The 25981-nt window shown below is 55.0% G+C and overlaps 8 protein-coding genes and 2 non-coding genes across 10 annotated transcripts; 7 read left to right on the plus strand and 3 right to left on the minus strand.

Moving 5' to 3' along the window:
- The first annotated feature begins 1749 nt into the window (after positions 1-1749).
- BZA05DRAFT_86456 (ankyrin repeat-containing domain protein) lies at positions 1750-3137 on the plus strand. The gene has a single exon (XM_051488722.1). It carries the CDS (start codon positions 2030-2032, stop codon positions 3053-3055), a length of 1026 nt encoding a protein of 341 aa, XP_051338308.1. The 5' UTR covers positions 1750-2029; the 3' UTR covers positions 3056-3137.
- A 643-nt stretch (positions 3138-3780) lies between these two features.
- On the plus strand, positions 3781-3888 carry BZA05DRAFT_t220. Its single transcript has one exon. It is a non-coding gene; the product is annotated as a tRNA-Leu (tRNA).
- Positions 3889-4926: 1038 nt separating this feature from the next.
- BZA05DRAFT_402639 (uncharacterized protein) lies at positions 4927-8709 on the minus strand. Its single transcript, XM_051484131.1, has 3 exons — positions 8548-8709; positions 8160-8494; positions 4927-8093 (listed from the first exon to the last, which is right to left on the minus strand). Exons 2-3 carry the CDS (start codon positions 8233-8235, stop codon positions 5227-5229), a joined length of 2943 nt encoding a protein of 980 aa, XP_051338309.1. The 5' UTR covers positions 8236-8494; positions 8548-8709; the 3' UTR covers positions 4927-5226.
- A 929-nt stretch (positions 8710-9638) lies between these two features.
- BZA05DRAFT_446294 (aspartic peptidase domain-containing protein) lies at positions 9639-11662 on the plus strand (the record flags this gene model as incomplete). The annotated part of the gene is made up of 3 exons (XM_051487069.1): positions 9639-9766; positions 9832-10314; positions 10390-11662. The coding sequence occupies 3 exons, from the start codon at positions 9639-9641 to the stop codon at positions 11660-11662; spliced, it is 1884 nt and encodes a 627-aa protein (XP_051338310.1).
- A 73-nt stretch (positions 11663-11735) lies between these two features.
- Positions 11736-12528, plus strand: BZA05DRAFT_86495 (uncharacterized protein). The gene is made up of 2 exons (XM_051488723.1): positions 11736-12013; positions 12091-12528. The coding sequence occupies exons 1-2, from the start codon at positions 11814-11816 to the stop codon at positions 12254-12256; spliced, it is 366 nt and encodes a 121-aa protein (XP_051338311.1). The 5' UTR covers positions 11736-11813; the 3' UTR covers positions 12257-12528.
- Positions 12529-14578: 2050 nt separating this feature from the next.
- Positions 14579-14686, plus strand: BZA05DRAFT_t221. The gene has a single exon. It is a non-coding gene; the product is annotated as a tRNA-Leu (tRNA).
- A 1362-nt stretch (positions 14687-16048) lies between these two features.
- On the minus strand, positions 16049-19511 carry BZA05DRAFT_375515 (uncharacterized protein). Its single transcript, XM_051481790.1, has 3 exons — positions 18960-19511; positions 18433-18903; positions 16049-18369 (listed from the first exon to the last, which is right to left on the minus strand). Exons 1-3 carry the CDS (start codon positions 19279-19281, stop codon positions 16055-16057), a joined length of 3108 nt encoding a protein of 1035 aa, XP_051338312.1. The 5' UTR covers positions 19282-19511; the 3' UTR covers positions 16049-16054.
- Positions 19512-22285: 2774 nt separating this feature from the next.
- BZA05DRAFT_446296 (uncharacterized protein) lies at positions 22286-22681 on the plus strand (the record flags this gene model as incomplete). The annotated part of the gene is made up of 1 exon (XM_051487070.1): positions 22286-22681. The coding sequence occupies one exon, from the start codon at positions 22286-22288 to the stop codon at positions 22679-22681; it is 396 nt and encodes a 131-aa protein (XP_051338313.1).
- A 35-nt stretch (positions 22682-22716) lies between these two features.
- On the plus strand, positions 22717-23307 carry BZA05DRAFT_402650 (uncharacterized protein; the record flags this gene model as incomplete). The annotated part of the gene is made up of 1 exon (XM_051484132.1): positions 22717-23307. A coding segment is annotated over one exon (591 nt), but the record flags the coding sequence as incomplete, so codon positions are not given.
- A 1081-nt stretch (positions 23308-24388) lies between these two features.
- BZA05DRAFT_86625 (uncharacterized protein) lies at positions 24389-25884 on the minus strand. Its single transcript, XM_051488724.1, has 4 exons — positions 25674-25884; positions 25434-25603; positions 25267-25385; positions 24389-25214 (listed from the first exon to the last, which is right to left on the minus strand). The coding sequence occupies exons 1-4, from the start codon at positions 25828-25830 to the stop codon at positions 24695-24697; spliced, it is 966 nt and encodes a 321-aa protein (XP_051338315.1). The 5' UTR covers positions 25831-25884; the 3' UTR covers positions 24389-24694.
- Positions 25885-25981: the final 97 nt, after the last annotated feature.

A 25981-nucleotide genomic window follows, 5' to 3' on the forward strand; every position in this document is an offset into this window, starting at 1 on the left:
GGAGGACAGGCATGATGCCGGCGACTGGTGGGAGGAGGCGGTCGGTGAGGAGGACGATGATGATGATGATGATGATGATGATGATGATGATTGCGGGGGGAGGGGACCAACAGGATGATGGAAGCTGAGGGCATTACGGGACTGGCAGACTGCGTTCTGCGTTCTGGTGGAATGAAGTTAACTCACTAACCAGTGTACGCCACTGCACCTCCACCCGGAACTCCAGCCCTGACAAGCGAAGCCCGCTGTCATTCGCGCGGCTAAAATCTAGCGCGAATGGGGCCCCGTGCCCAGGTCTGCAGTTGGAGATTCAGCCCGAAGCGTCCCATTCCGACCGTCTGCTGGCCCCTACCGTGCTCTACTCTCTGCTCTAGTGCGCCCCACTCATAGAGTACGGTAGACCCCCGACCTCAGACCCCAGACCCGAGACTCCCCAGACTCCTGGACTCCCAGAGTGCATCCATGATCCCCTGCCAGGAAGCAGAGTTGCTCTACCACTACTATACATAGCACTATCTACCAATTACTCTACACGCATCCACTGTCGAGCACCCGCCCACGCGCCGATGCATTCCCTCCGTCTCCCAGCTTAGAGTAGCTCCGCATCATCCAGCGGGTGATCCACTGCATGGAGGTGGAAGCAGTGAGATCTTTCGTGGTTGAGAGGGATTGGACGCTCACGGCGGGGTCTGATGGCCATATCGTATCTGCCCACGCCCTGAAGGTCTGCGGAGCTGCAGAGCTGGGGGAGCTGCACAGCTGCAACACAAATCCCCGGGGTCGTGACCTGAAGAGTACTTCCAGAGGTGTTCTGCAGAATGTCTGGCTACGATAAATCATTCTCCCTTTCCGCCTTCCAGTGTCACCGCCCGAAACGTTGTCCCCGCCAGTTACCCAGTACGGTTGCTGGAACTTGCTTGCGTGCCAGTCCTGAAAGCTCACCACCGTCCACCCCCCGGTCATCCGCGATACCAAGCCTACCTGTCGATTGCCCCACTTCGTCCACCCCGTTTCTCCCTCATCCAACCTCACGACAATCAACCCTCCCCCCCCCCCAACCGCTAGACGAATGGAACCAAACTACACATTCCCCTCGCCCCCCCGGGGCTTGCCAATCCAACGTACAGCTGCTCCCAGAGGACTGGAAGGGCCTCTGCACAGGCTAAGGCAGGGTTGCATCCTCACCTCTGTCCAGTCTGACGGTCCATTTTGGAATGGCGAGACGCTATTGTCTGATAATCCACCTATAGAGGCCGCTCTATTGCAGAGACGATGGGTCCCCCCGCTGCCCACCGGCCCCTCCTCCTCCATTGCATCATCCTGCAGTCGATTGAACCCCAGGAGAGGTAGCTGGACGCCCTAGGGTGGGGCGGGGAAGCGCCAATGATGCGGCGGAACGAAAGCCTCCCCCCTCCCCTCTCCTCGCCAGCCCACCCAGCGCAACGACCGGCGGGCCCTCCTTTCGGCATCGAGTACGGTACGGTCTATGGATGGCGCAGGGCGGGCGTTCTGGAAAGGCTGCTGGCTGGGTCGAATCAACCCCCACAAAGGGCTACATAGTTCCTTCGTCCGCGCATACTGCGCTCAACTTCTTCTTTTCTTCGCGGCTCGAGGAACCACCAGACCCCACTCCCCGTACGCTTCCCGCTTCGGATCGTGAGCGCGGCCGAGTCGAGTTATGCCCGGACGTTCTTTTGTCTATTTATCGGCGGCGTCTGCTATTGTTTGTTGCTAGTGACTACTTACAGCGAACTACAAAAACGAATACCGAACGAAGCACACGACAGCAACGCACACGACAGCAAAGCACAGACAGACGGGCAGACGGACAGTTGGACGGACGGACAGACACACGGACAGACACACACACACAGACTCGGACACCCGGACACACACACGGACAGACACTCGGAAACGCAGACGGACCAGCTCGAGATATACATATACACACCTATATATCAAACAAATAACTCGACCCCCACCCAAACTGACCATCTCCGCGGTGAAAGGAAAGCACAAAGAGGAAAAGATGCCGTCTCGAAATTTGCCGCTCACGCCCACTTCCATCCCCGTCGAGCTCCTCCTCCAAATCGCCGACAACCTCTGCCCCGAGGACGTCCACTCTCTTTGTCGCGCAACCATAGGCCTCTCCGATACCCTCGAAGACTATTTCTACCAGCGTCTCCTCAACGACTACTCCCAATCTCAAGGCCTCGCGCTCACCTGGGCCTGCGCGGAAGGGCACGCCGGCGTGGTCCGCTTCCTCCTCAACCACGCGGACAGCACGATTGAACACCCGATCCCGCTCCCGGACGACCTGATCTCATATCACGGTCCCGAAGCAGGGAACCCTCTCATCGTCACCGTCCGCGCAGACCGGGGATGCATCATTCGAATCTTTCGCTGGAACGTCTACACGAGGAAGGTGGGCACCCGGCCCGACGAACCACTAGACTCCCGCGAGCGGGCACGTCGCGTGGAAATCGTCCAACTCCTCCTCGTCCGCGGCGTCAACTTCGACGGCGTCGACGACAACCAGAAGTCCGCACTCCACTACTGCAGCCAGTACGGCGAGAGCGAGCTATGTTACCTCCTCCTAATGTGCGGCGCAAAGGCCTCGGCCTTCGACTACGGCCACCTCACACCACTCCACCTCGCCGTCACCTGTAATCGCAGCGAGACGCTGAGGGTCCTCCTCGGCTTCGAGAGCGTCCGGCGGACCATCGACATGGGCACCGAGGACGACGATACGGCACTCATCCTCGCCGCTGAGGCGGGGTACATCGAGATCGTGACTATGCTCCTCGAGCACGGCGCCAACTTCAACCTTCGTAACTTTACGGGTGACAGTCCGCTTTCCCTTGCCGAGTTGAATGGCAATCACCAAATCGTCGGTGCCTTACGCAGCTTTGGCGCCAGGCATGATAATGAGCTCATGACGGTCAAGGAGTTAGTGGAGGAGGAGGATCATCAGGGTGGGAAGCTCGGTGATGTCTTTGTCCCGGCTCCATATCAAACCATCGGAAGCAATGGTGCCGGGGGAGAGGGAGAATAGTCGCGAGTTCGAGGTCGGGTTGACGGCGATCATGTGACACCCGTCCCAAGCGCCATCACTCGATACCTAGCCCACCGAGGGTCCCGACAGTACTGACTCGTACGATGTACATAGTGTAGTCTACTTTGCTTTGATCTACTTTACTTTACTTTACGACTGCACCATGGGGATTTCCTGGTTGACTCCCGCGTGTATTTCCCTTCGTTCTTCCCCTTTTACTGCTTTTAGTGTTAGTCACTATTCCCCTTCTACTCTACTTCATGTTGTGCGGACATATTTGTTTATTGCCCATACACCCTATAGTTTCACGCTGGCCCTTCTTATTCTTCTTAGTTCTTCTTAGGTCTTCTTAGTCCTCCGTTCTTCTCATTTCGATACGCGTAGAGACAGATACGGGCATGTAGATGTTTTTTCCGTTCTGTCTCCTGAGTCCTGTGGATGATTGTCATTTTTTGTTAGCTACCTACCTTGGCTTTACTACCCAATTTATATTTCCGAGCTGTAGTAATGATTCTTTTCCATCAGCTTTATCATGGGACTGAACGTACTCGAAACGTCTGTACTGTCCACGTCCCGTTTACGGTCTATGGTTTGCAGTTTAACCGCGCGTTAGCGATATCGGTACCCGCAAGCCGGGTGCAGGCTGCAGGCTGCGGGTTCTTCTAATCCGCCTCCACCTAATTTGACGGGACATATTGACTACTAGGTGAAAGCGTCCATCACAAGGCAGGATGGCCGAGTTGGTTATGGCGCCAGGTTAAGGTCACCTTAATACAATCGTTTCGATTCCTGGTTCGGGAAACTGAGCGTGGGTTCAAGTCCCACTCCTGTCACGATATCTTTTGTTTTGGGAGAATTTTTCATTCAAATTATTTTTATCTTTGGGGGTGGGTGTCTGAATGCGACATAGACGCAGTCACATGGCGCACAGCCCTATCTTGATCGATGCCATCCAAGGGCAGAGATCGTGAACTCTGTCTACATGTACTGGTATGTAGGCAGTGCTTGACCTCCACGCCAGTCCTACATATCAGCTCCATTGAACCGCCGTACATATCGTAGAGTACAGAGAAGTCCACCGCGTAAGGAATGCGGGTTAGTGGTACCCAGTGGAGGTATGGTGCCCGCGATCAATACCTAGAGTAAAGGCATTGCAACAGGAAGTCTATCGAGTAGTAGAGTCTACAGCTGAGCTGGCCACAAAAAGAAACCGGCATTGACCTCTCGGATATGCGAACTCAACATTGAACACATACATAGTACACATAGCGATGACCTGAGTTATGGTTTTTGCTTCATCATGATGCATTCGACCAACCTATGTACCTACCTACCAATCTACTCCGCCGTAGATAAACGAATGATTACGGTCTGTACCGCCTCCTAGATACCTAGGATGTGAGTGTGTACGGTGATGATTCCGAAAGCAAAATGTTCTACCACTCGTAGTAGCCGAGTGACATCCCGTGTCCATTCCGCTCGGATCATCATCGATCATACTCTGTCTGCAATCCGTTTTCCAATCCGGTGGTTTCAACTTTCTAATCCGTACTCTACCTACTCTACTTGTACACCACATCCCTCGCAAAGCCAGTGCACTTCTTTACGGTGAAAGCACGCACACCTCACTCCACCCCTCCACTCCTCCACCATCAACAGTAAAACCCAAATATATACCCACCGTACGACGTCATGAGCGCTTCCACCTGTAACCCGCATCCGGTACATCCGCGCCGCAAGCGGTCTGGCCCGTGTCTTTGGCCCGTATCCATTTGGCCCGTGTCCCCACACACGTGAATGAGATATTTTGGGTAACAAGTAGGTATCGTATGCTTACACTCGAGTGATCGCTTCGCACGTGGCATTCGGGCCAGAGAAGTAGGTATAATTAAACGTAGCAGTATTCTATGGCAGGCAGATACTTTGTTTGTGACAGAAAGAACCTTACATGTGCGCCCCCCTCCCCCTCTCCCTCCCATCCCCTCCCAAAGAAAACAAAAACCATCCCACCCATACATATCATATTCCGATCCGTTCATAACCAAAATCCCGCGTAAAGAGAGAGAGTCCATCCATCGTGTCAAGTCATTAGTGTGCATGCATGTACGCCATATACTTTTAAAGAAAAGAGAAGGAAATGAAATGAAGGAACGCCAAAAAGAAGAAGTAGATTAGACGAGGACCACAGCGGCGCCGAGAATACCCGCAAAGACAAGGTGCAGCGGCAGGAACGACGATGCGAATGCGGCTGGCCGGGAGCCGGCCATGGCGGCCGAGGAGCGAGAGGCGCTGGCACGTCCGGTGCTGGCGGATGTCGTCGTTGCGGATTCGTCGGAAGTAGTGGTGCTGGCTTCGACAGTGCTGCTGCTGGTGCCGCTCACGACTACCGTTGTGCCGTCGGATACGGTGGTCGAACCGTCGAGGACAAAGGTGCTTCCTCCGATTACGGTGGTGGTTCCACCGACTACCGATGTTGATCCGCCCATGACGGTGGTCCGCACATCCCCGGTTGGCTCGGGGTCCATGAGCAACGTCGTTCCTCCGATCACTGTTGTGCGTCCATTGATGGCTGTGGTCGTGCCGCCGACTACCACTGTCCTCTCTGCTCCTTGGGTTATAACCGCAGTAACGCCGCCGACGACGGTGGTGCGTCCGTTGACGACTGTTGTGGTTCCACCGATGACGGTGGTCATTTCGTCACTGCCCCCGGTTATGACTGCCGTGGAGCCCCCGACGACGGTGGTCCGTCCGTTGGCGACTGTCGTGGTCCCACCGATGACGGTAGTCATTTCCTCACTTCCTCCAGCAATGACCGACGTTATTCCACCGATGACAGTGGTCTGCCCACCCACCACCATAGAGGTCCCGTCAATGACTGTAGATGTTCCGCCGATGACGCTGGTAGTCCCGCCGATGACGGTAGTTCTTCCCTCAGTTCCTCCAGCAATGACCGACGTTATTCCACCGACGACTGTGGTCTGCCCACCCACCACCATAGAGGTCCCGTCAATGACTGTAGATGTTCCGCCGATGACGCTGGTAGTCCCGCCAATGACGATAGTCCTGTCCGGGCCACCAATGGCAACCACCGAAGTCGTTCCGCCGAGGACCGTGGTCTGTCCTCCGATGACGGTTGGTGTTACGCCGACGACCATGGTCTGTCCTCCGATCACGGTGGATGTTCCATCGACAACCGTGGTCTGTCCTCCGATCACGGTCTGTGTTCCGCCAGCGACTGTGGTCTGTCCTCCGATCACGGTGGGTGTTCCGCCGACGACTGTGGTCCTCACTTCGCCACCACCATTACCGGCCATAACTGTGGTCGTTCCACCAACAACTGTCGGTGTACCTCCGATGACTGTAGAGAATCCGCCGATGAACGTCAAGGAGCCGCCAATGATCGTGGGTGCACCGTCGACGGTTGTCCGGGTGCCGCCGGTCATGATGGGAACCCCACCGATAACCGTGGTGACCCCGCCGACGACCGTGGGGGTTCCGCCTAGTACAACCGTAGTTGGAGTCCCGCCGCCACCACCATTCACAGGCACAACCCTTGTCGTCCCTCCAAGCACCACGGTCGGTCCTTCTGGAATATCGATTGTAACCCCGCCGACAACCGTGGTCCTTACGGGTCCTCCGTCCGGAGCTACAACCCTGGTGGTTCCTCCGACGGTGGTTGGACTTCCCAATACAACGGTTGGAGTGCCGCCGATAACTGTTGTCACCACAGCATCACCAGGGATCGGAGCAAGAACAGGAGTAACCGCGGGCCTTCCATTGTTCGTTGTCACTGCATCAGTAGTTACGTCTCCTGGCGGCTGCTGTGGTACTGGCCGAGGCTGCTGTTGTACTGGAGGTTGCTGTGATACTGGTCCTGGAGGCTGCTGTGTTACCGGTGGCGGTACCTGGGTCGGCACCTGTGGATTTTGTGCCAAGTCTTGAGTCGTATCCCCTCCTGATGCTCCATCATTAGGTATAGCTGTGACTGGGGCCCCACCACCGGAGCCGGGCAGCCTGGGAGGCTGCACCCATACCGTCCTGGGATTTGAGACCTCATTGATGGTCGAAGTAACAGTGACAAAAATTTCCGTAGGCGTAGGCTTGGGCTGGGCCCCAGGCGTCGTTCTTGTTACTGTTTCAGCTTCCCCGGCTGAGGTTGAGGGGAAAGCGATGGTCTCGGACATCGAAGGCTGTGCGGTAACGGTTGTGACTTTTGTTTTGGTGAAAGTTGAGACGAAACTCTTGGAGAGGGTTTTCGACATGGTCACGGTGATGGTCTTGCGTGGCGAGCAGGATGGTAGCGTATGCACTCCTCCTCCCGTCCCGGTAATAATTTCGGTGACATCTCTACCGTAATAATACCCATATCGTTTGTCCCTTTTCCTCACAGAATGAGCTGTGGTCATAGTGCCGTTGCTGGGAGCGGTGGCGGTGGCAGGCGTCCACGACTGCGAATCAAAAGTATTGAATTCATCGGTAGGCGGTGGTTGATCCAGGCGAGTCCAGGTCATTGTGACATCGGACGTCGGAGCGACAACGACAACGACAACAGTCCGTGTGGTTTTTTCTTGCGTTGCAGTGCTGGCTGCGAGCGTGTCTGTGGCTGTAGCATCTTCTGCCGTAGTAGCGCCTCCCGTGCCCGGCATCAGCGCGGTACTCGTAGCATTCGGCGGCAGTTTCGTGAATGTCAGGACAGGACGAGGCGGTGCCATGAATCGAGTCGAGGTGACGGTTTGGGTGACAGACGCGATTGCCGTAGTCATGGTTTTATACTTGTAGACAGTCGTTGTTACGGGGTCGGTTTCACATATCTCCGGAGGAAACGGAGAGTATATGGGATAGGGAGGAGATGACGGGGCATGGGGACGAGAACTGGGGCCATGAGGAAGATGAGATGACGGGACATAAGGAGGAGACGTGGTTTCATAAGGAGGAGTTGGACGGTTGACAGTCGTCGTCGTGTTGTGGAAATAGGGGTTATGGTCCCAAACCCTCCGAGGAACCAAGTGTTCCGATGTTGTCGTCGTTGTATGTTTGGCTGCAGATAAGGATGTCAGTTTTCTCTCGCGATATATATCTGAGCGCGAACGAACTCAATGCGTACCGTATTCAAGGCGCTCCGCAGAGGCGGTCCCGCAAGCGGCTAAGGCCGCCAGAAGAGGCCCACCGACGAACCGCATGGCTGCTGGTGCTGCTGTTTTGACGACGGCGGTAATAGCGATGGTGATGCTGCAGCAACTACACTACCAGCCAAGGCAGGAGGCAGAACGGGTTCGTGGGGGGATGATGGTCACTTTAACGACTGTTGACTGTTGACGGGGAACGAACGTGTGTATACCTAGCACAGCATTGCATTCAGTCCAGGGCGGGCAGGGCAGCCTTTTTGTCTGGCGCATCGCAGCCATCCATTGGGTGCATTCTGATGTGCACGTAACACAACTAACTAATTTTAGCCTGGCAATCATCGCTCATTGCACAACACACAAACGCACACCCGCTCCAGGCACCTGCCCAGCACCCAGTGCCACCGAGTTCCAGCCGGACAACCAGACGAGAGGGGAACGGAAAATCCTCTTCAGCGATCTGGGTGGCGTGTAGAATACTGCAGTACTGGTGGAGTAAATGGAGCAGGGCATGTCGGGGGGTGAGTGCTTACTGCTCTATCTAGCACCCAACACCTGCTTTACTCCGACCATATACTCTACCAATATCACAGCCGCAGCAGTCATGGCCGTCTGCCGTTGGTCGGGGCAGGACGCGACGCCCGATGATGAGCGGCGGATTTCCCATTGCGGGGCCCCTGTTGTCGCGAATAGAGCCAGTCAGAGGCCTGCAAGCGGGCGGACGATCTGATGGGGGGAAGAACTGGAGGGAATCCTCCCTGCGGACGTGGAGCAGCAATTACTAGCACGCAGTCGTCTCTCGCAGCCTGCAGATTATTGATCCCAGTCCTCCGAAGACCATGTAGACCATGTCGACTGTGAAGATGCATAAGTCTCCATACTAACTAGCATGATTGGCCCGCCGCCTCCATAGGGATCAAGCATCGGGGATTCGTCTGCGCGCAGGCGGGTTCACTTGGCTGTGCTAAGCAGTTGCCATCCTGGGAACTGTTGTCAGCCTGGAGTTCATTCCTTGACTTCGAGACCGTCGATGATGAGGGGGTCCCCTCGGGCCGGTCTTTGATTTCAGGCGGTACCGCAGCCCATGTGCTCTGTCCTGCCAACGTCCTCTCTCGCTTTCCCGAATACTCACTTACATACACTCGCTCACTCCTTGTGGCCTCCAGCCCCCCAACTGCATACCATCCCGTCCGTCTTTTCCGTCGCTCGCTTCTCTCGCCTTACCCGTTCGGCTCCACACGAGCATGTACTCAGAACTCTAGGGCATGAAGCCGTAGTCGGTCGAGCACAGGTAATTAATCCCTGAGAAAGAAGGAAAAAAACAGCCCCATCGCTGCCGTGGTCGGGACTCCCTCCGCTCGTCGTCGGAATCAGGCTCCCACACTCTGGATAGTCACCTGAATACCATCGCATATTCTTCCCCCTCCTCATCCTCCTCCTAATCCTCCTCCCCCGCGCGCATGGCCATGCTGCCGCTGAATCGCCGCTTTCTCTGCATCGGCCTGGTCGTGGGCGTTCTGGCCGTGTCGCGCACGCTCGCCGCGAACGAAAAGTTGCCGATACATGTGCCCACGGATGGCGCAAAGTGGTTTGTTGTCCCCCCGTTCGCACGCGCGCCCGCTCGAGCTGATCCCCCATCCTCCCGGCCGACAGGTATGGAAACGACGGAGAATGGTCGACGATAACGCTGCGGCTCGGGAATCCCGTGCAGACCGTATATCTCATCGTGGGAACGAGCTCCTCCATCACCACTACCGTGGGCTCGGTCTGGTGTAATGATCCGAGATCCGGCTACAGCTGCGATTCGCGCGGACGCTCGTTCTCGCCTGCGAATTCTATAACGTGGAAGGAGATCGGCCCGTACGAGCTCGGGTTGCTGCCAAATCTCGTCGAACCTAATCTGCAGCACACCAGCAAGGACTTCGGCTTTGGCGAGTTCGGGCGGGATTCGATAAAAATCGGCAGCGAGGATGGCAGGGAGCTGCTGATGAACGACCAGACGATCGCAATAGTCAACGACACGACACAGCTTTTGGGGTCGCTGGGATTGAGCTTAAAGAGTCGTAGCTTTGTCGCCGAGGAACTGTATCCGAGTTTTGTCTCGACGCTCTTCGACACGGGCACCATCCCTTCTAGGTACATAGCAACACCTGCTGAAATCTCGCGCGCTTGAGCGCTCGACGTGGCGATGACCCACTGACGTTCCCGCAGGAGCTGGGGATATACTGCAGGAAACTTTGGACAGAGGTCTCCGGCCGATCTCGTGTTGGGCGGGACGAACGTCGGCCGCTACGTGCCGCACAACATTTCGTTTGCGCTCGACGCCAACCAGAATCCCATCGCCAGCTTGAATAAGATTATCGTGTCGGGCACCGGCACTCCACCGTGGGGCGCCGGCCCGGCAACTCTCATGATTGAGCCCGCGTTGGTCCAGATCGACTCGACAACGCCGTTTCTCTGGCTTCCCGAAAGCGCGTGCAGGCAGTTTGAAACATATCTGGGCTTGAAATGGAATTCGACCAGCAACCTATATCTCATGAACGATACGAGTGTATACGACGGCCTCGTGAGACTGAACATGACTTTCTCATTCATACTGGAGCGGGAGATCGGCAGCACCAATCAGGTCAGAATCGATGTACCGTACGAGTCTCTCGACCTCAAGATCTCGTGGCCCTACGTCAACACCACCGAAAAGTTGAGATACTTCCCCCTCAAGCGCGCAACGGACGAGAAACAGTATACCCTCGGCCGTGCGTTCCTCCAGGACGCCTACATAGTGACGAATTTCGACCGCGGCAATTTTTCGCTGCATCAGGCAGTCTTTCCTCCTGGCGCCGACCAGATCGTCACCATCCTCAACCTGAAGGATGCGCCACAGAACACCTCTTCCGGTGGGGGTGGTGGCATTTCCACCGGCGCAATAGCGGGTATAGCTGTCGGCGCCGGCCTGGTTGTTATCGCCGCTCTGATCGCAGTTTTCTATTTCCGCCGCCGTCGTCGTCTCCGCAACAAGCGGAAGGAGCTGCCGGGGGACATGCCCGGTGGGATGGCGGGCGGGATGCCCGCAGAACTGCCCAATGAGCAAAAGCCGGGCGTGTGGGAAGCGTACGGCGAATCAGCGCAAAAGCCGTACGGCAGTCAGATCCCAACGATCGAGATGGCGGCGGAGGACATACCCGTGGAGCGCACCGAACTGGCAGCCGTCAACATGGATCCGGCAGAACTGTCGGGAATCTCGAGGGAACGCGAACGCTTCTCGTGGGAAGACGTCGACCCAGTGCCACATCGGAACGTCGACAGCCCGCTCCTGCCCCCGCACCAGCAGATGCTCCTGCACCAGGGAGAGGTCATCAGTCCTGTAAGGTCCTCCATGACGGCAGAATCACATCACCGTTCCGTTAGCGATATTAGTCCGGCTACGCCAGATTCGCGGCCGCATAGTAATGCTTTCAGCCCTATCAGCCCGGGTTCGCCTAGGTAGTGAGCGTGCTTTATAATTCCTTACGTATGTCTGCGGGCTGGGGGCGCGTTTGCAATTTTGATACTGTATCTATCGTTTCTAATCCTTCCTTCCTTCTTTCCTTTCTTCCTTTCTTCCTTCATGGCGTTCTTTCTTTCTTTGATACCTATCCATGTGTTTCCATATACGTCCGCATTACGCACTGTCCGATGTTATGTTTAGTGGAGTTGATGCATTTTGTGTGTTCTCGTTTGGGTGGTGGGGTGGGGCGTGGGCAGCTGGGACGATGAATCTTGAGCACAGTACAGTACAGTACATAGACATGACACGCGCGATCCTTCGGGCTCTGTACATACATTATGTACATACGATGTAAGTGTCCACTCATGTACCGTGTATGTACTAGATGTACGGGATGTATTGGATGGCTCAGTGAATAATTCGAGGAGAAGAAAGAAAATAGTCGGCGATGCGCACTGCGCAGCGCAGGCAGCGAAAGCGGCTGAGCCAGGACTTGGCCAGGACTTGGCCCTGGCGGCGAAAAATATCTGTGCAGTGCAGTGCAGACGCACACACATCCATCACACGACACCGGCAACCCATTTCGGTTTTTGACGACTTCTTCAGAGTCTTCAGCCGTTCCTGGCCGTGGACGGTGGAGCAGTCAATCCAGTCAACCAGTCAACACTGCCCCACCGAAAGATACGCCCCGAACCCCGATCATTAGAACTTGGAGGACATGCCAACGTGTCCTCTGGCTTGGCTTGGTCTGCTGCGATGTCAGCTCCAGTGCATGTGCTCTGTGCTCGGGACTTGCCGTTGCAGCAGACGGTTCGTGGGAGGGCAAGTGGGTGCGTGGGAGGTGCGTGGTGGGTGGTGGGTGCATATCTTGACTGCGTGCGGCTGAACTCGATTCGAGTTCAGGGACAGCCACCGCCACCAGACTGTGATTGGCTGGCTGGCTGGCTGGAGAGGCTTGGACGATATATCGTGACGGGGAGCAGTCCTAGCGGTGGAGCAGTCCCACGGGAGCAGTCCTCGCAGGGGAGCAGTCCCAGCGGGGAGCAGTCCCAGTCACTGTGGAGAGCAGTCCCAGTGGGGGGGCAGTCCTAGTGGGGAGCAGTCCACTTCTGTTGCCTTCTGCTTGCCTTCTGCTAGCCCTTCCGTCCCGTCACGCTTTAGACGCGGGAGGAGAGGTGCAGGATGTCAAGCCGTCAACTTGGCAGTGAGAAGTGCGCACTGCCCGCGTCCTGCCCGCAACCTGCCTGCCGCTTGACGTAAACGAATCTGGTGGCGTCGCTTGGCGGGTCTTTGCGCTCATACACAAGTAAGTAGGGACGGGTTGGAGGTTGCGGGTTGGAGGTTGGAACTGGAGGCTGAATTGATGCAAGCTGGAGGTTGGATGGAGGTTAGATGGATGCAAGCTGGATGGCTGGATGGGCCGGGCACAGCTAGAGTATCTACTGCACTCTAGTAGGGCTGCGCTTGAATGCTTCATGTATGTATGGATAGGCAGCAGTGGTGTTCTGGGTGTTGGGTTTTGGGACGGGCGGGCGAGACCTACTAGCTACATACCTAGGTGGGTACAGACTGTCGGTACATACACAAATTGACCTTTCCTTTCCGTATCTAATGATGCTCGGCGGATTCGCCTTTGTCGTGCGTACTGCGCACTGCGCGGTGAGGGCGTCTCCAGAAGGGATTGTAGGAGGAGAGGGAGGAGGAGGACCGGACTGAACTTGTCATTGTGGCGTGGTCAATGGTCATAAAGTACTGTTGATACTAGATACCAGAGTACCGTACACTGTACAGTCAAATGGGACATAGGATTGTGTGCTATCTATCGATGTACGGTGGTTTTCTTGCATGATCGATTGGTTCTAGAATCTACATTCCCCCTCCCCCAAAAAAGTATGTAGAATGTATGTATGTGGCCGGTTTCAATATCGTACATACCGATAGGTAGCACACGGTAAATCCTGCCTTCAGGCTCCTCCCCCTATGTCCAAGTACCTATATCTGTAGTAAGCAGAGCTGAGTATTTCGGTTTTTGTTTTTGTTTGTTTGTTTTTCGTAAGCAGTATTTTGTTTTGTTTCATGTTGCAAGCTGATACCGGTGCTACAGTCTACATATCAGTCGGACATCTCACCCAAAAATGCGAGTAGATGCATGCATACCTATCAGCTCCGCGTGAGTGATTATGATTCAACGTTTGATATTCCCTACGACTGGAGACTGCACTCCTACATAGCCTGAGTGAGACTGTGAGACGAGACGAGATGGCCGTCGGGTCTTCGGAGAATTACGCTTCTCTACAACACTCTCCTTCCAGGTATGAACTCCCCTTCCCCCACCTCCCCTATGCAGCGCGCAATCCCCGTACCTTGCTCGTCAGTATATAATTCATCAGCAAGCGGCAGGTATTGAGTGTTGAGTAAGCATCCACCGGTGAGTGTTGACTTCCATTTGCCTGTTGGGTGTTGAGTGTTAATTGAGTGTTGAGTAAGCAGCCACCACCCACCGGTGAGCGGTGAGTGATCCTACATATCATACCTCCTACCCAAGCAAGCAGTATGCCCTAGCCATTAGCCATCCTCACCACGGATGATCTGCAAACCTTACCGAACTGGATCCATTCTCCGTCCGCAATTTATATCCCCGCTTTTACAGTGCACACCCTGCCACGGCTAGGCAGCGCGTGCGAGATAGAGTGCCCCACCCCCATATTACGCTTCTTCTGAGTGCCTTCAAAGTGGGCGCGCGCGGGTTCCTGACTCGGCAAACGAAGCTCGCTCGCTCGCTTCGATGCGCGGTCGGTCGGTCGTTCAGGTGTCGAAGCAACATCAAGATTAAGAAGCCCGGAAAATATCGAGCGCAACCTCCGCTGTCCTGACTTAATGTAAAAGATTAGCTGGTAGTGAAAGTCACCATCATCAGGCAGGATGGCCGAGTTGGTTATGGCGCCAGGTTAAGGTTACCTTAATACGATCGTTTCGATTCCTGGTTCGGGAAACTGAGCGTGGGTTCAAGTCCCACTCCTGTCACGACTTCTTTTTTGGTCTTTTTTTTTTGCTTGGTAGAGATTTGCCGTGGGGATACTAGAGCGAGGAATAAGAGGAGGAGGAGGAGGGGCGAGGTTGAGCCGGGGGACGGACGGAGTCTTGTTCTTACATACGAGTCACGGCTTGTGCCCCGTGGGTCCCCCCGGAGGATCATAGTACAGCCGGGCCGATCTACTACATACAGCATTAGAAATCCCGGAAAGCAGGCATTTGTTGCCTTATTCAATACCGGTACCGAAGCCGAGCACACGGCTACTACTAGTAGTAGCTCCGGAATGACTGAGAAGCTCGACACGGTACATATCTAGGTCATACCTAGCTCACTCACCCACCAGGCACCTGAAGACGTCATGAGTTCAGACCACGTCCCCTGATCATCTGGTAGGTACATATCATACGCGTACTCAACTCGGAGCACTGGCCAGTGACGTCACGAAGCGCACCTACCAACCTCTAGGTATGCCTTCAAAGTTCAAACCGTAAACGGCCTTCCCGCCTTTTTCCGCCCTTTTCAGTCGTTTATTTTCACTTTGTACACTACAATACACTCCACTACACATCATACACATCATACACATCATACACATCATACACATCATACATCGTACATGATTCCGTTGGGAACTTGGGGCTCGGTCCATGCGGTGTACTAGGTGGCAGAAAGTGCTTGGGTACCGTATGTTGAGATGCGGCGGGATGCGGCGGCGGATTGGGGTCGGGTTGGGGTTTCCGTTTTTGTCGTTCTGGGGTGAGCGAGTTGGTGATCTTCCCCGAAATATGCAGGTAGCAAGCTTCGAGTACTCAGTGCACTGTGTAGGTACAAGGTAGGTGCTAAGTGAGGCCCGAATCTCTTGCTGTTACAGATTCAATGGCACGGTAGGTATGTTGCAACAGGGGAAGGGGAAGTGTGGCGATATATCACTCGATTTCTTGGTCCGCGAGGTATGGGCCTTTATCCCTTTTGTTACACTTAAAAGGTTGTGGTCGTTGTGTTATGTGAATCATGTTGGCGGATGGAATGTAATCATGCAGTTTTCCCTAATGGCTCGCCGAGATTACAAGCGGTCTTTGTACAGTGGTTACAGCTTTGGCATTCTTCTAGGTATCACTGATACCCATCATTTGATAGCCTACTAGTACACCACCCTCGTCCCTCGTCGGGGCCTCACAAGACAAGACCATCGTCACGGTAGTACACAGTACACATACACAGAGTAGGTAATTCGACAAAGCAACTTAAAGCACAAACAGATATCGCCCTCGCACATATCCCTCCCCACTCTCTCGCAAGCACGCTCGCTAACCCAGCACCATTAAATCCGCACCCATTCCCCACCCACTCCGACCCGCTCAAGCCCTCCCCTTCCCCTTCCCATGCGCCTGCGCCTGCTCATACTCCTGCAAACTCAACCTGATAGCGAGCTCCAGATCATCCTCAAACTCGTCGCCTGTGTGGGCGGCAATGGGGGCAGACCACTGGGCAAGTTCACTGATGGGCACCTTGACGCGGCCGCCCTTCTTCGGTGATCCACGGGGCATCGGACTAGCAGCCAACGAGGGCGGGAGGCGTGCGGGGTAGGAGTTGCTCGGTCCCGCAGTAGCGGTCGACTCCGTAAACAGCGAAGGGTCCTCCCACAGTTCTTCTTCCGCGGGTCCCGGGTCTTCCATCTTGCTGACCTCAACGTCCTGGAGGCTGAGTCGTAAAGCGCGCTGGAAATCATCGTCTCCTTCCTCGTGGCTGAAGCTTCTCAGGGAGCCCTCGGGCGTAATGGTCTGGGAGCTGCGCCCGCTGAGGCTGCTGCCGACGTCGCTGCGGTTGGAGGATTCCCGCTCGAAGGTTTCCTGCGAGACCATGCTGGCGTATGCGAGCATCTCCTCCTCGCTGAGCGCGGCGTGGCCGATACCGATGCCGTAGCGCTTCTCGAGTTCTTCCGCCGCCCGCCATTCCAGTTCTCTTTCCTTCTGCAACGCCAATGAATCGCCAACGATTACGTCTCGAACCCCGGCCTTTCCGTTGTTCCAATTGGGCGTTCCACCGCGTCTGCCCACTCCACCAACCTTCTTTCCCTTCTTGCCCGGGTTGAAATCCTTGGTCGAGAGGCTCCAGTAGCGGATGAGCGTACCGAGCGCCACAACACCACGGAGGGCTGTCGGGTCCGGATCGAGCACCAGACATCGAGCAGCGAACTGGTTGTCTTGGATTATGACGCCGACGTTTTGCTCCAACCTGCGCCGTGCCCTGGCCGAGAACCTGGAGTGAAGCGTTCGCACGGGGGCACTCGTCGATCCGAGTGGATCCCAGGCTTGTACTAAGCCGTCGTCTCCGCCGTGGACTACGAGCAGTGAGGAGACAGCGAGCGTGGTGATCTGCGGACTGTCTGTGTGGATGATCCGGATGGGACGCCCGTTTGCTGCGGGCCTTATGTTGAAGACAAAAATTGACCCATTGTTGGTTCCGACAGCAAAGAGTCGGGCACTTCCTCCTGGCAATCTCTGCTGCTGCATACTATCTTCGGTGGGGGCGAGCCTGGAGATAGGGGAATTGTCGATACTGTATGCCGTGATTCGAGTAAACAGTCCACCCGGAATGCGCATTTCGGTAGCAATCCAGTCGTCCTTTTGGTCGGGGGTTTCAATTCCATCTTCCGATAACTCGGTCGATGGCGAAACGCTGCCGGATCCGTTTAGGCAACCTCCAAAGGGAGATTGCTTCTCCGGATTCCCACTTCGAATATCGCGGACGAAACTCTCCGGCTTGGTCGCCCACGCTTGTCGCAGGTGGTAACTCGTTAAAGGTATGTCTGCCTTGTGGGTCAAAGCTCCATCCAAGTTGCTCTGGCTTCCAGTCCTCCCGGTGATGACGTTACCGCCGGCCCAATCCATTTCCATGAACCAGTCCATCCGGCATCCTTCCCACAGACATTTGATGCGAGAATACTCCATGTTCAGCAGCAATTGTTCCATCTCTTCGGGCTTGTCGAGCAGTCCTTCACCGAGCCCGAAAAAGATGTCATCATGCATAGGTGTTGCGATTCGGGTCGTCTGTGGGATGATCTTCCAGTCGTCGATTGAAGAATTCCCAGGCTTGCCGCGAAGGTAGTAGATTTCCCCCAATGCGTTGATCACGGCAACCCAAGGCCTCCTCACGTACTTGGCCGTCCCGGGAGAGAAGTCCTCGTCCACTTTGATTTGTACGATTGGTATTCCCGGAGATATGCAGTACACTCCAATTTGCTCCCGGATATGTTCGCTTCCTCTGGTCTCGCCTCTAGCAAATTTGCTTTTATTGGGTTCGATCGAAAATATACGGAGGTATCCTCTAGAATTGCCGACCATAGCGGAAGCCCTGGTACTGTCACGGACACCGCCACTGCGCTTCTTCGCGATCCAGACGCAAGTAACTGATGGGTTGTGTCCGTAGTTTCCAGCTTGAATATAATCCGCGTTCTGAGGATCGATGGGATTCCGGTCGCGCATGTTAAGGTTATCGAATGGCTGAAGATAGCATTTGCCGTCCGGGACATTTTCGCCCATGATCCATCCTAGCGATTCCGAGAGATCCATGACATGATTGACGTTCATGTCGACGGCGACCTCGTAATCAGGATGGTACTGCTGGATGTGCCGGGGCGCAAGAGGGATTGCTGCACTGTGCAACACCATTCCTAACATACAGGCAACTCATATTAGTCGGTGTCGTTAGCAATAGGTGCAGCAAGAGCACAAACCTCTTGTAGGGTCGCTGTCTGTCACAAACCGAGTTTCGAGACAAGCATGCACCGCCCGGACCCCAGCTTCAGAGAAGTTTGCCGCCATATGGCTGACGCTCAATGGTCCTGTCGAAGAGCGATATGTAACCACCAAGTTCCCACCGTTCTGCTTGTTCGAGACGCCATAACCCTGCGACTTTCCTCTGCTCAGACTCCGAAGCAGCCGGGTCCTTTGCATATACTCTTTCCTCCAGAAGTTGCCGCCAGAATCGGTCGCCGATAGCCGCGTGAAGTACCGCCTATCTTGAGAAGCGAGTTGTGAAGGTGAAACACGGTCGTCCAACTGTGCACTCGGAAGCGGAAAGAAGCGAACAAACGCCGAGCGCCACGCATCCGGCGAGTTGACCATGGCGTAGAATCGTTTCGATATCAGAGACGCAGCCAGAAGCGCCGAAGGCTCGAGGAACGACAGGACGTGGATCAGAACCTCTAGGGGACTGTTAGCCGCAGTCGACACATACGGGGGGGGCAAAGGTGGGGCATACCATTGGGAAATCGAGAGATCGGACTCGACGACTTCCCAGTCCAGTCGGTCCTGGTAACGGTGAACTGTACTGCATTCGCTACATCGTATCGCGCAATCCGGTTGGCCTTGTCCGAGCGGGGAGTGTGCTCTCCGTTCTGCGCAGAATCTAACGCGCCTCCGCCTCGGCCTCCTCCCCCGCTACCGCCGACATCGCTGCCGTCGGGAGGGTGGGAACCACCAAAGACAGCTGAACCTGAGCCATATTGCGAGTTGTTGGTTGGAGACGCTAGAGAGAGGTTCGGAAGAGGCACGAGGTTATCTGTTGATGATCCTGATTGCATAAACGGGGGTTTGATCGGTATGGGTTCAATGAACAGCGGGCCGTTTCTGAGCGTTTAGAAAGGCCTGAAGGGTGAGCGATAGGTATGACGAGATGTGAGCGAGTACGGAGAAGCAGAAGCGGGGGAGTGGGGGGAGGGGGGATCAGTTAGGCGGATGCAGGCGACGAATGTAGGAAAGGAGAACGAGATGTGATCCGCAGGCTGGAGAGAAATTTTGTGCGACAGGCGAGTGGTGACTAAGCGACAGCAATCAAGTAAGCAACGTCAATCAGCCGCAAGATGAGTAAGTGTCGGTTGGCAGGAAGGGGGAGGGGGAATCGGATTTATCTACAGTTGGCAGGAAGGGAATAACATTAGAACGACCTTCAGCTTGCGGCAAATTGCAATGCGCATTGCAAACAAGTAAATTCATGGAATGTAGTTTCGACATCACATGGCTCATCGCGTGACGAGTCGAGTGATTTCCTGTGTACACGAGTAGATATGGGTGGTACAAGTACTTCCGCTCCACACATAGTATCGTGGACTGCGCCCTTGCAGAGTGAAGCTCACCGGGCGCTGCATGGCGAGGCTCGAAGATCCTGCGGAGATGGACGGGGTTGCACGGCTTGAGTCGGTGAGATGAGACCAAGGTTAACTAAGACTTTGGTTCCTTCGACACGGACCCGTGCCGTCATACTGATTCCCAGCGGAATCCGTCCTTCCGGAGACGAGAGAGGGGGGAATCACTCTACTCCATTGTATGTAATATTTCTGGAGGCGAGAGAGAGGGGGGGAATCACTCTACTCCATTGTATGTAATATTTCTGGAGGCGAGGGAGAGGGACAGAGAGAGAGACAGAGACAGAGAGACAGAGGCAGAGAGAGACAGAGAGAGTCACAGTGAGACAGAGATAGAGATAATCGCTCTACTCCATTTTCATCTTTCCGGAGACGAGAGAGAGAGAGAGAGAGAGAGAGAGTCACTCTATTGCCATCTTTCCGGAAGCAGGGGACTTGCGTCACGGCAGCTCGGAACATTACCGAGTGAGGGTCCATGCGCATGCACTCTAGAGTAGAGAGTTACGCGGCCGACGGCTGAGTTCCAATTGGATCTGGAGGGTCATACGAGTACATATAGATGTCGGCGCTCGGGAGTCGGCAGCAGCTGTGATTCGCCGACATCATGACGGTGGTGCGTGTAGCCCATTAGCGTTCCATCTCTCTCCGTGCCGTTCTGCATCGGGGTTTTCACGGATCGTCCACCATGCGTGCCATCAACATGATCGTTAGCGAGACGGAGAGCTTGAGCTTCGAAATCCTCACGGCGCGCGCGAACAGCCTCCTCCTCGTCACCATCGATCAAGTGCTCGGATTAAATACAGCAGCCTTGTAGCCAAGAAGTGCCTACCCAAGTAAGCAAGTGTCCAGCTCCACGCCGTAGACAAGCATTGCAAGGATCACCTTCGAGACACCTGCGACTGCAGCGCACTAGAGCTCTTTTTCTTTTTTTTTTTCTTTCGCTTTTTCTCGCTCGCGTGAGGGCGGGCCCGAAACGATTGGTGTTCCGGAGATCGGGCCGCAGGAGTCGTCAGTTCGTCAGTGGTTAGTCGTCAGGCCAGTCAAATGTTTCCAGAGTTCGGATGTAGCATACCCACGGTACGCTCGCCTCCAAAGCTGACCACGCACGCGTCAAAATCGCTCGCTCGCTCGATCGCGGTCCATTCGGCCTTCGCAGCCGTTTCATCCTTCGTTCTCTGCCGTCTTCTTCTTTCGCTTCATTCGTTTGTCGGCCCTGGGGCGTTCCTGACTTGTCGGACGGCCATCCCGATCTCGACCACCTGTATGGCTCAACCATAGAGTGCCGCACACCCATCCATGGCGATAATAACAATACCACACGCACCGGCAATCATAACGCCCATGTCGAGTACACTCGATCTACATGCCAACCGTCCACCGCCCACCTATCTGCCTATCCTTTCTATCTCCATCCTGCTGCCGATGAGCTGACTCGCCTCGTCCACCAGCGCCTCAACTGACCGTCCTCCGCCTCCTCCTCCTCCTCTCCCTCCTCCTCCGCGCCTCGCCTAGAATTGCGCCGTGAGTCCTCTCCGCATTCCGCAGCTGACACCCGCCACTTGCCCCACATTGTCTCAGCTCGGCGTTCCGTTGCCAATCCCGGAGACTCTGCGGCGCAAAACCGCATCATTCAACGCACTCATCCAGCTAGCATGACCGCCTCCGACCAGGTGTGGGTGTCACCCACACTCCGCCTTCTGACTCCCGGACCACTCTGCCAGCTCTAGGCATACATCATCGACACCGCAGCGACACCAGCAGCAGCGAAGCCAGCAAACCTTCGCGAAACTGACGCTGGCAACCACTCTGTCCGAGACTTACTGCGAACCAGACCTGGGTAGAGTAGAGTACTGCGAGCCAGAGTGAGGTACATTCATTCCTTCCCCGATAGTTACAGCCCACCCGCACTCCTTCGCCCCCCCTCCTCCCGAAATAAATAAAAACCCTCTCCGTCTCTTCCGACCCCCGGTCCAACTGACTGACTCTACTTCCCTTTATCCACCGCCGCCTCATTCTCCTCCTTCTCCTTCTGCTTCATTCTTCCCCCCCCCCATTCAACTCATCCACCTACAGAAACCTCTCACAACCCACTATATTCTATTCCATCACCCCGTTTTTACCCCGCCGACGCGTCGGAACAACTTGAAAAGCAAACGGAATTTAATATAAAAAAAAACCCCCCTCCCCCACCACCGGTCGAACCCGAATCGAGAATCCGAATACGAACCCCCCTTCGCACCACGAACCACCCAGTTGCAGCTCCCATAACCTCTCCCGCCACCTTTCGTCTGCCCGAACTGGCTCCCCCACGCCAGCTATACAAGTCTCCGAACCTCCTACGACCACCATGAGTCCCGTAAATGCACATGCCCTGAACACCACATCACATGCGTCGACTCCTCGTCGAGCCTCCTCCGCCCGAACCTCCATCTCGAGCAGCACAATGCACCACACCCTAGAACCGCTGCGGCCCACAACTACCACTACCCGCAAGCCCGCTGGCACCGGTCCAAACCGCATGCGTGCCACATCCATCACGGTCGTCGAACCGATCCGCGAGAAGCTCGTGCCCACACCACCCCCGAAACCCTCAAAGGCAAAGAAGACACTCAAGGTCCTGGGCGATGGCCTCGGCATGCTCGCCTACATGCTCTGCATCTGCTGCGTGCTCAGCGGAGAGCAGCGTCCTCAGGCGAAGAAGACTAGTAAGGGGTACTATTACCAGTACGATGAGGGGTTCGCTGAGATGGAGGGGACGAGAGTGAGGAAGGTTGAGAGCAGTGGGCAAACCTCCGTCGGCTCGAAGCCGAGGAGTGAAAGGGTCGAGAGAGTTCGGTAGGCCGATACTCTTCTCGCGATGGCTTTGGAGGAGGAGGAGGAGGAGGAGGAGGAGGGGCGGGTGGAGGAGGAGGATCGGCAGACATTGGATCAACACTGGCGCAGGTATGGCCCTGCAGCAAACCGGAATTGTGGGAACGGGGAATGAGAAAGGCAGCCTTGATGGGGAATGGAGAACACCGGTTTCCTTTGCTTCACTTTACTTCTGCGAGTGATCGACACGATTACACTGCCGCCTGTGGTGTGTTTCAAGCATCCTTCTATGCAGCCTTCCAGCCTGTTTTGTTTTGTGAGATGCCGCCGGATGCAGAGTGCTGGTATTTCTTGTTTTTTTTGCTTTGCTTTGCGTTGCGCTGCTCTGTATCACCACTATGCTACCATACCGTACCGTACTATACCCTGTTTTTCTTTTTGTTCTTTCTTCTGTCTGTACACGGGTGTAAGGGTAAGTGGTGTACCTTCTTAAGCGCCATTTCGCGGTGGTGGTGCATCACTTACCCTCACACCCGAGTACTCAACATGGCCTCTAGCCTTTCTTTTCATTTCTTTTCTCGCCTTTTTTTTCACTACTCTACCATAGATTGGTCGGTCGGTCGGTGGGGCGGTGGGCGCTGGGTGGGGGAGTAATCGGGACTGCGAATATGCTCACGTTTTCACATACCACTTTGGTAATGCATGCCTGTAGTTACATACTGCAGTGTGTCGAAAGGCAAGCGCTTGCTATCATATCTGTTACCACGGTTCATGCGTGGGTGGGATATGCACTGGGAGGGGGTGTCGGTATTATATCGGCGACGTGGGGGAAAGCTTGGCGTAGCTGGCGTGCGTAGCTGGCGTAACTGGCGTGGCGGGCGTGGCGACAGGGCTGACTGGCCCACTGCCAAGGGAAGTCCAGGGGCAGAATTTGACGCCGGGGGATATGTCGGGGCCCGAGGAGAATGAGGGGCGGACCGTGGGGTGGGGGGGTATAGCGACGAGTGTTATACTATAGGTGAGGGATAACCATAGCACCTGGATTATTATGACAGCTGGCGGCACACTATCGGAGCGATAGATGCGGTGATCACGCCGTATCACTCGGGAGACAACTTATCGCGCGCGCACGCATGGGAAATGCTTCACCGGGCTCTCCTGGGTCCTGGGAACTCTCCTGGGCGCTCTTCTGGGCGCTCTTTGTCGGGTTGGGGACGGACGTAAATACATAAATGATATGCGTCATGCTTGAAGCGAGGACGCCTAATGCGAAATGCGTGAATTTTTGTTTTGCAAGTACCTGGGGTACCTGGGGTAGAGAATATTGCGGCTTATCGAAGCTGCGGCTTATCGAATTGCAGATTTGTGGCGCAGGCTGGGTGGGCGGGGGCGGCTGGGGTGGTGGCTACTGGGGTAAGAGAAGAAGGAGGCAGTGCGTTGCTGACCGGGCCTACTATTCTCGTATATCTACTCTACAGCTCTATATGAGTAGGAGCCAAAGGCGGAGGAAACGAAGGCGGAGGAGTAGGTTGGTGACTGGGGCTGGTGACTGTGGCTGGAGCTGGAGCTCGTGACTGGTCGTTGGGGCTGGTGACCGGAGCTGGTGACTGATGACGGTCAAGTGAGAACTTGAGAAAGCCCGAGAGCTGGAGGAGTTCCCAGAGGCCGTGTTAAGTACAATGGACTTCTTACTTGCTATACGGTAGGTAGATGAGAGTGATGTAGCATGATTCTTCACGTTTCTTTCCCGCGCTTGGGTCCACACAATATTAATACATCAAAGATCTGTCGCTAAACAGTAGAAGAAAAAAGGCAATGAAAGTAGGCCCAGCTTCTCTTGAAGTAAGAAGAACCAGAAAATGGAAAAACAAACCTGTCCAGTAATCAGAAGCAACAAGGGTAAGAATTCAGCAGACAGAGACAATGAACAAACATAGAAGCAACAACACAATGAATGGCAAGTATCCTCCAGCAAAGAAGATAAGCAACCGTCAGTATGCAAGAGCGGGAGTCACAGCAGTAATATCACACACCATCCCCATCACAAAACATCGTACCAATGCAACGTGTCACTCTCCATGCTAGCATACGACGCACATTCATCACAAAGCACTTTTTCTTGAGTAATTTCCGAAGCATCATCGGGCAGGATGTCCCTCTCCATCCACGTTGCGATCGTTGTCACGAGCGTGGCAAAGCCCAGATCCAGCGCGGCAGCAGAAGCGATATTGAACCAGGTGACGCCGTTGGGGCAGATCAGGAACGCGCACAGGACGTTGATGGCAACCAGCGAGGTCACAATGTTGAGCCCGGCATCGACGATGGCTTTCTTTTTCTGCTTGCGCTGCTGGAGGTATTGCTCCGGCGGGTGGATGGTGGGGTGGTATGGAGATGCGACGTCGGCCAGTATGAGCCGGTCTCGCCGGAGATAGGGCCAGACGGAGGACATCGAGATGAAGAGGCATACCACAGTCGTGTAGACTAGGAGGTAGGTTGTGGCTGGGACGAAGGACATTCCGATGCTGCAGGTTTTGGTGGGACTGGTGGGGATTACGTCGTAACTGAGGATGTCAGTGAGCTGCGAATGACGAGCTGGTGAATGGAGTGCCATACGAGCTGAAGACCCAGAGCAGGGCTACCATGTATGGTCCCAAGATGGCGATATTGGCCGTGATGTTGAAGACGTTGGCCCGGCTCGTGGCCAGTCCCTCGCTCTTCCAGTGAGAGTATACCTGCCAACAGTTCAGCACACAGTCCGCGAGGCATCAAGGCTACCAAACCTTCTCACTGTACCACATGTACAGCATACTCTTTCCCATCAGCCAGAACGCAGCACAGACCATATACAGCGTCTCGCAATTCTGGAGTGAAGCATCGCTGCCGAACCACACTATCGCAGTAGCCATGCTCAAGACATAGCACTGGGTGATGACACAGATCGCGGCGGCATCTGTTGTTTGTGATGGCCTCAGTCAGCTCCACTCTCGTTTCCCAGCCGAGTGTCAATGTGCATCACGAACTGATTTTCCTCCAGTAAGCATTGAAGTCCGCATGAGAACACATGGTCAGAGTTGCAAGCATGACCGAAGTAAACGAAAGCCCAAGAAGAACCACGAATGAGAAAGGAGCGAGGTTGTCCTGTGCGAAAGAGAAGGGAGTGAGTTCGACAGACGACATGGTCACTGCAAAACGAAAGTGATTGTATGATGATAGTGTTCAGTGAGGTATGAGGGAATGTTGATGGATTCAGATGATGACCGCAGCACACAAGTGAATTATAGGTGGCTGACGTACAAGGAATGTTTACATATACGGAATGTAGGTACAA

Source organism: Tricharina praecox (assembly GCF_024521635.1).
Source record: "Tricharina praecox strain CBS 144465 chromosome Unknown BZA05scaffold_17, whole genome shotgun sequence".
Classification (NCBI taxonomy): domain Eukaryota; kingdom Fungi; phylum Ascomycota; class Pezizomycetes; order Pezizales; family Pyronemataceae; genus Tricharina; species Tricharina praecox.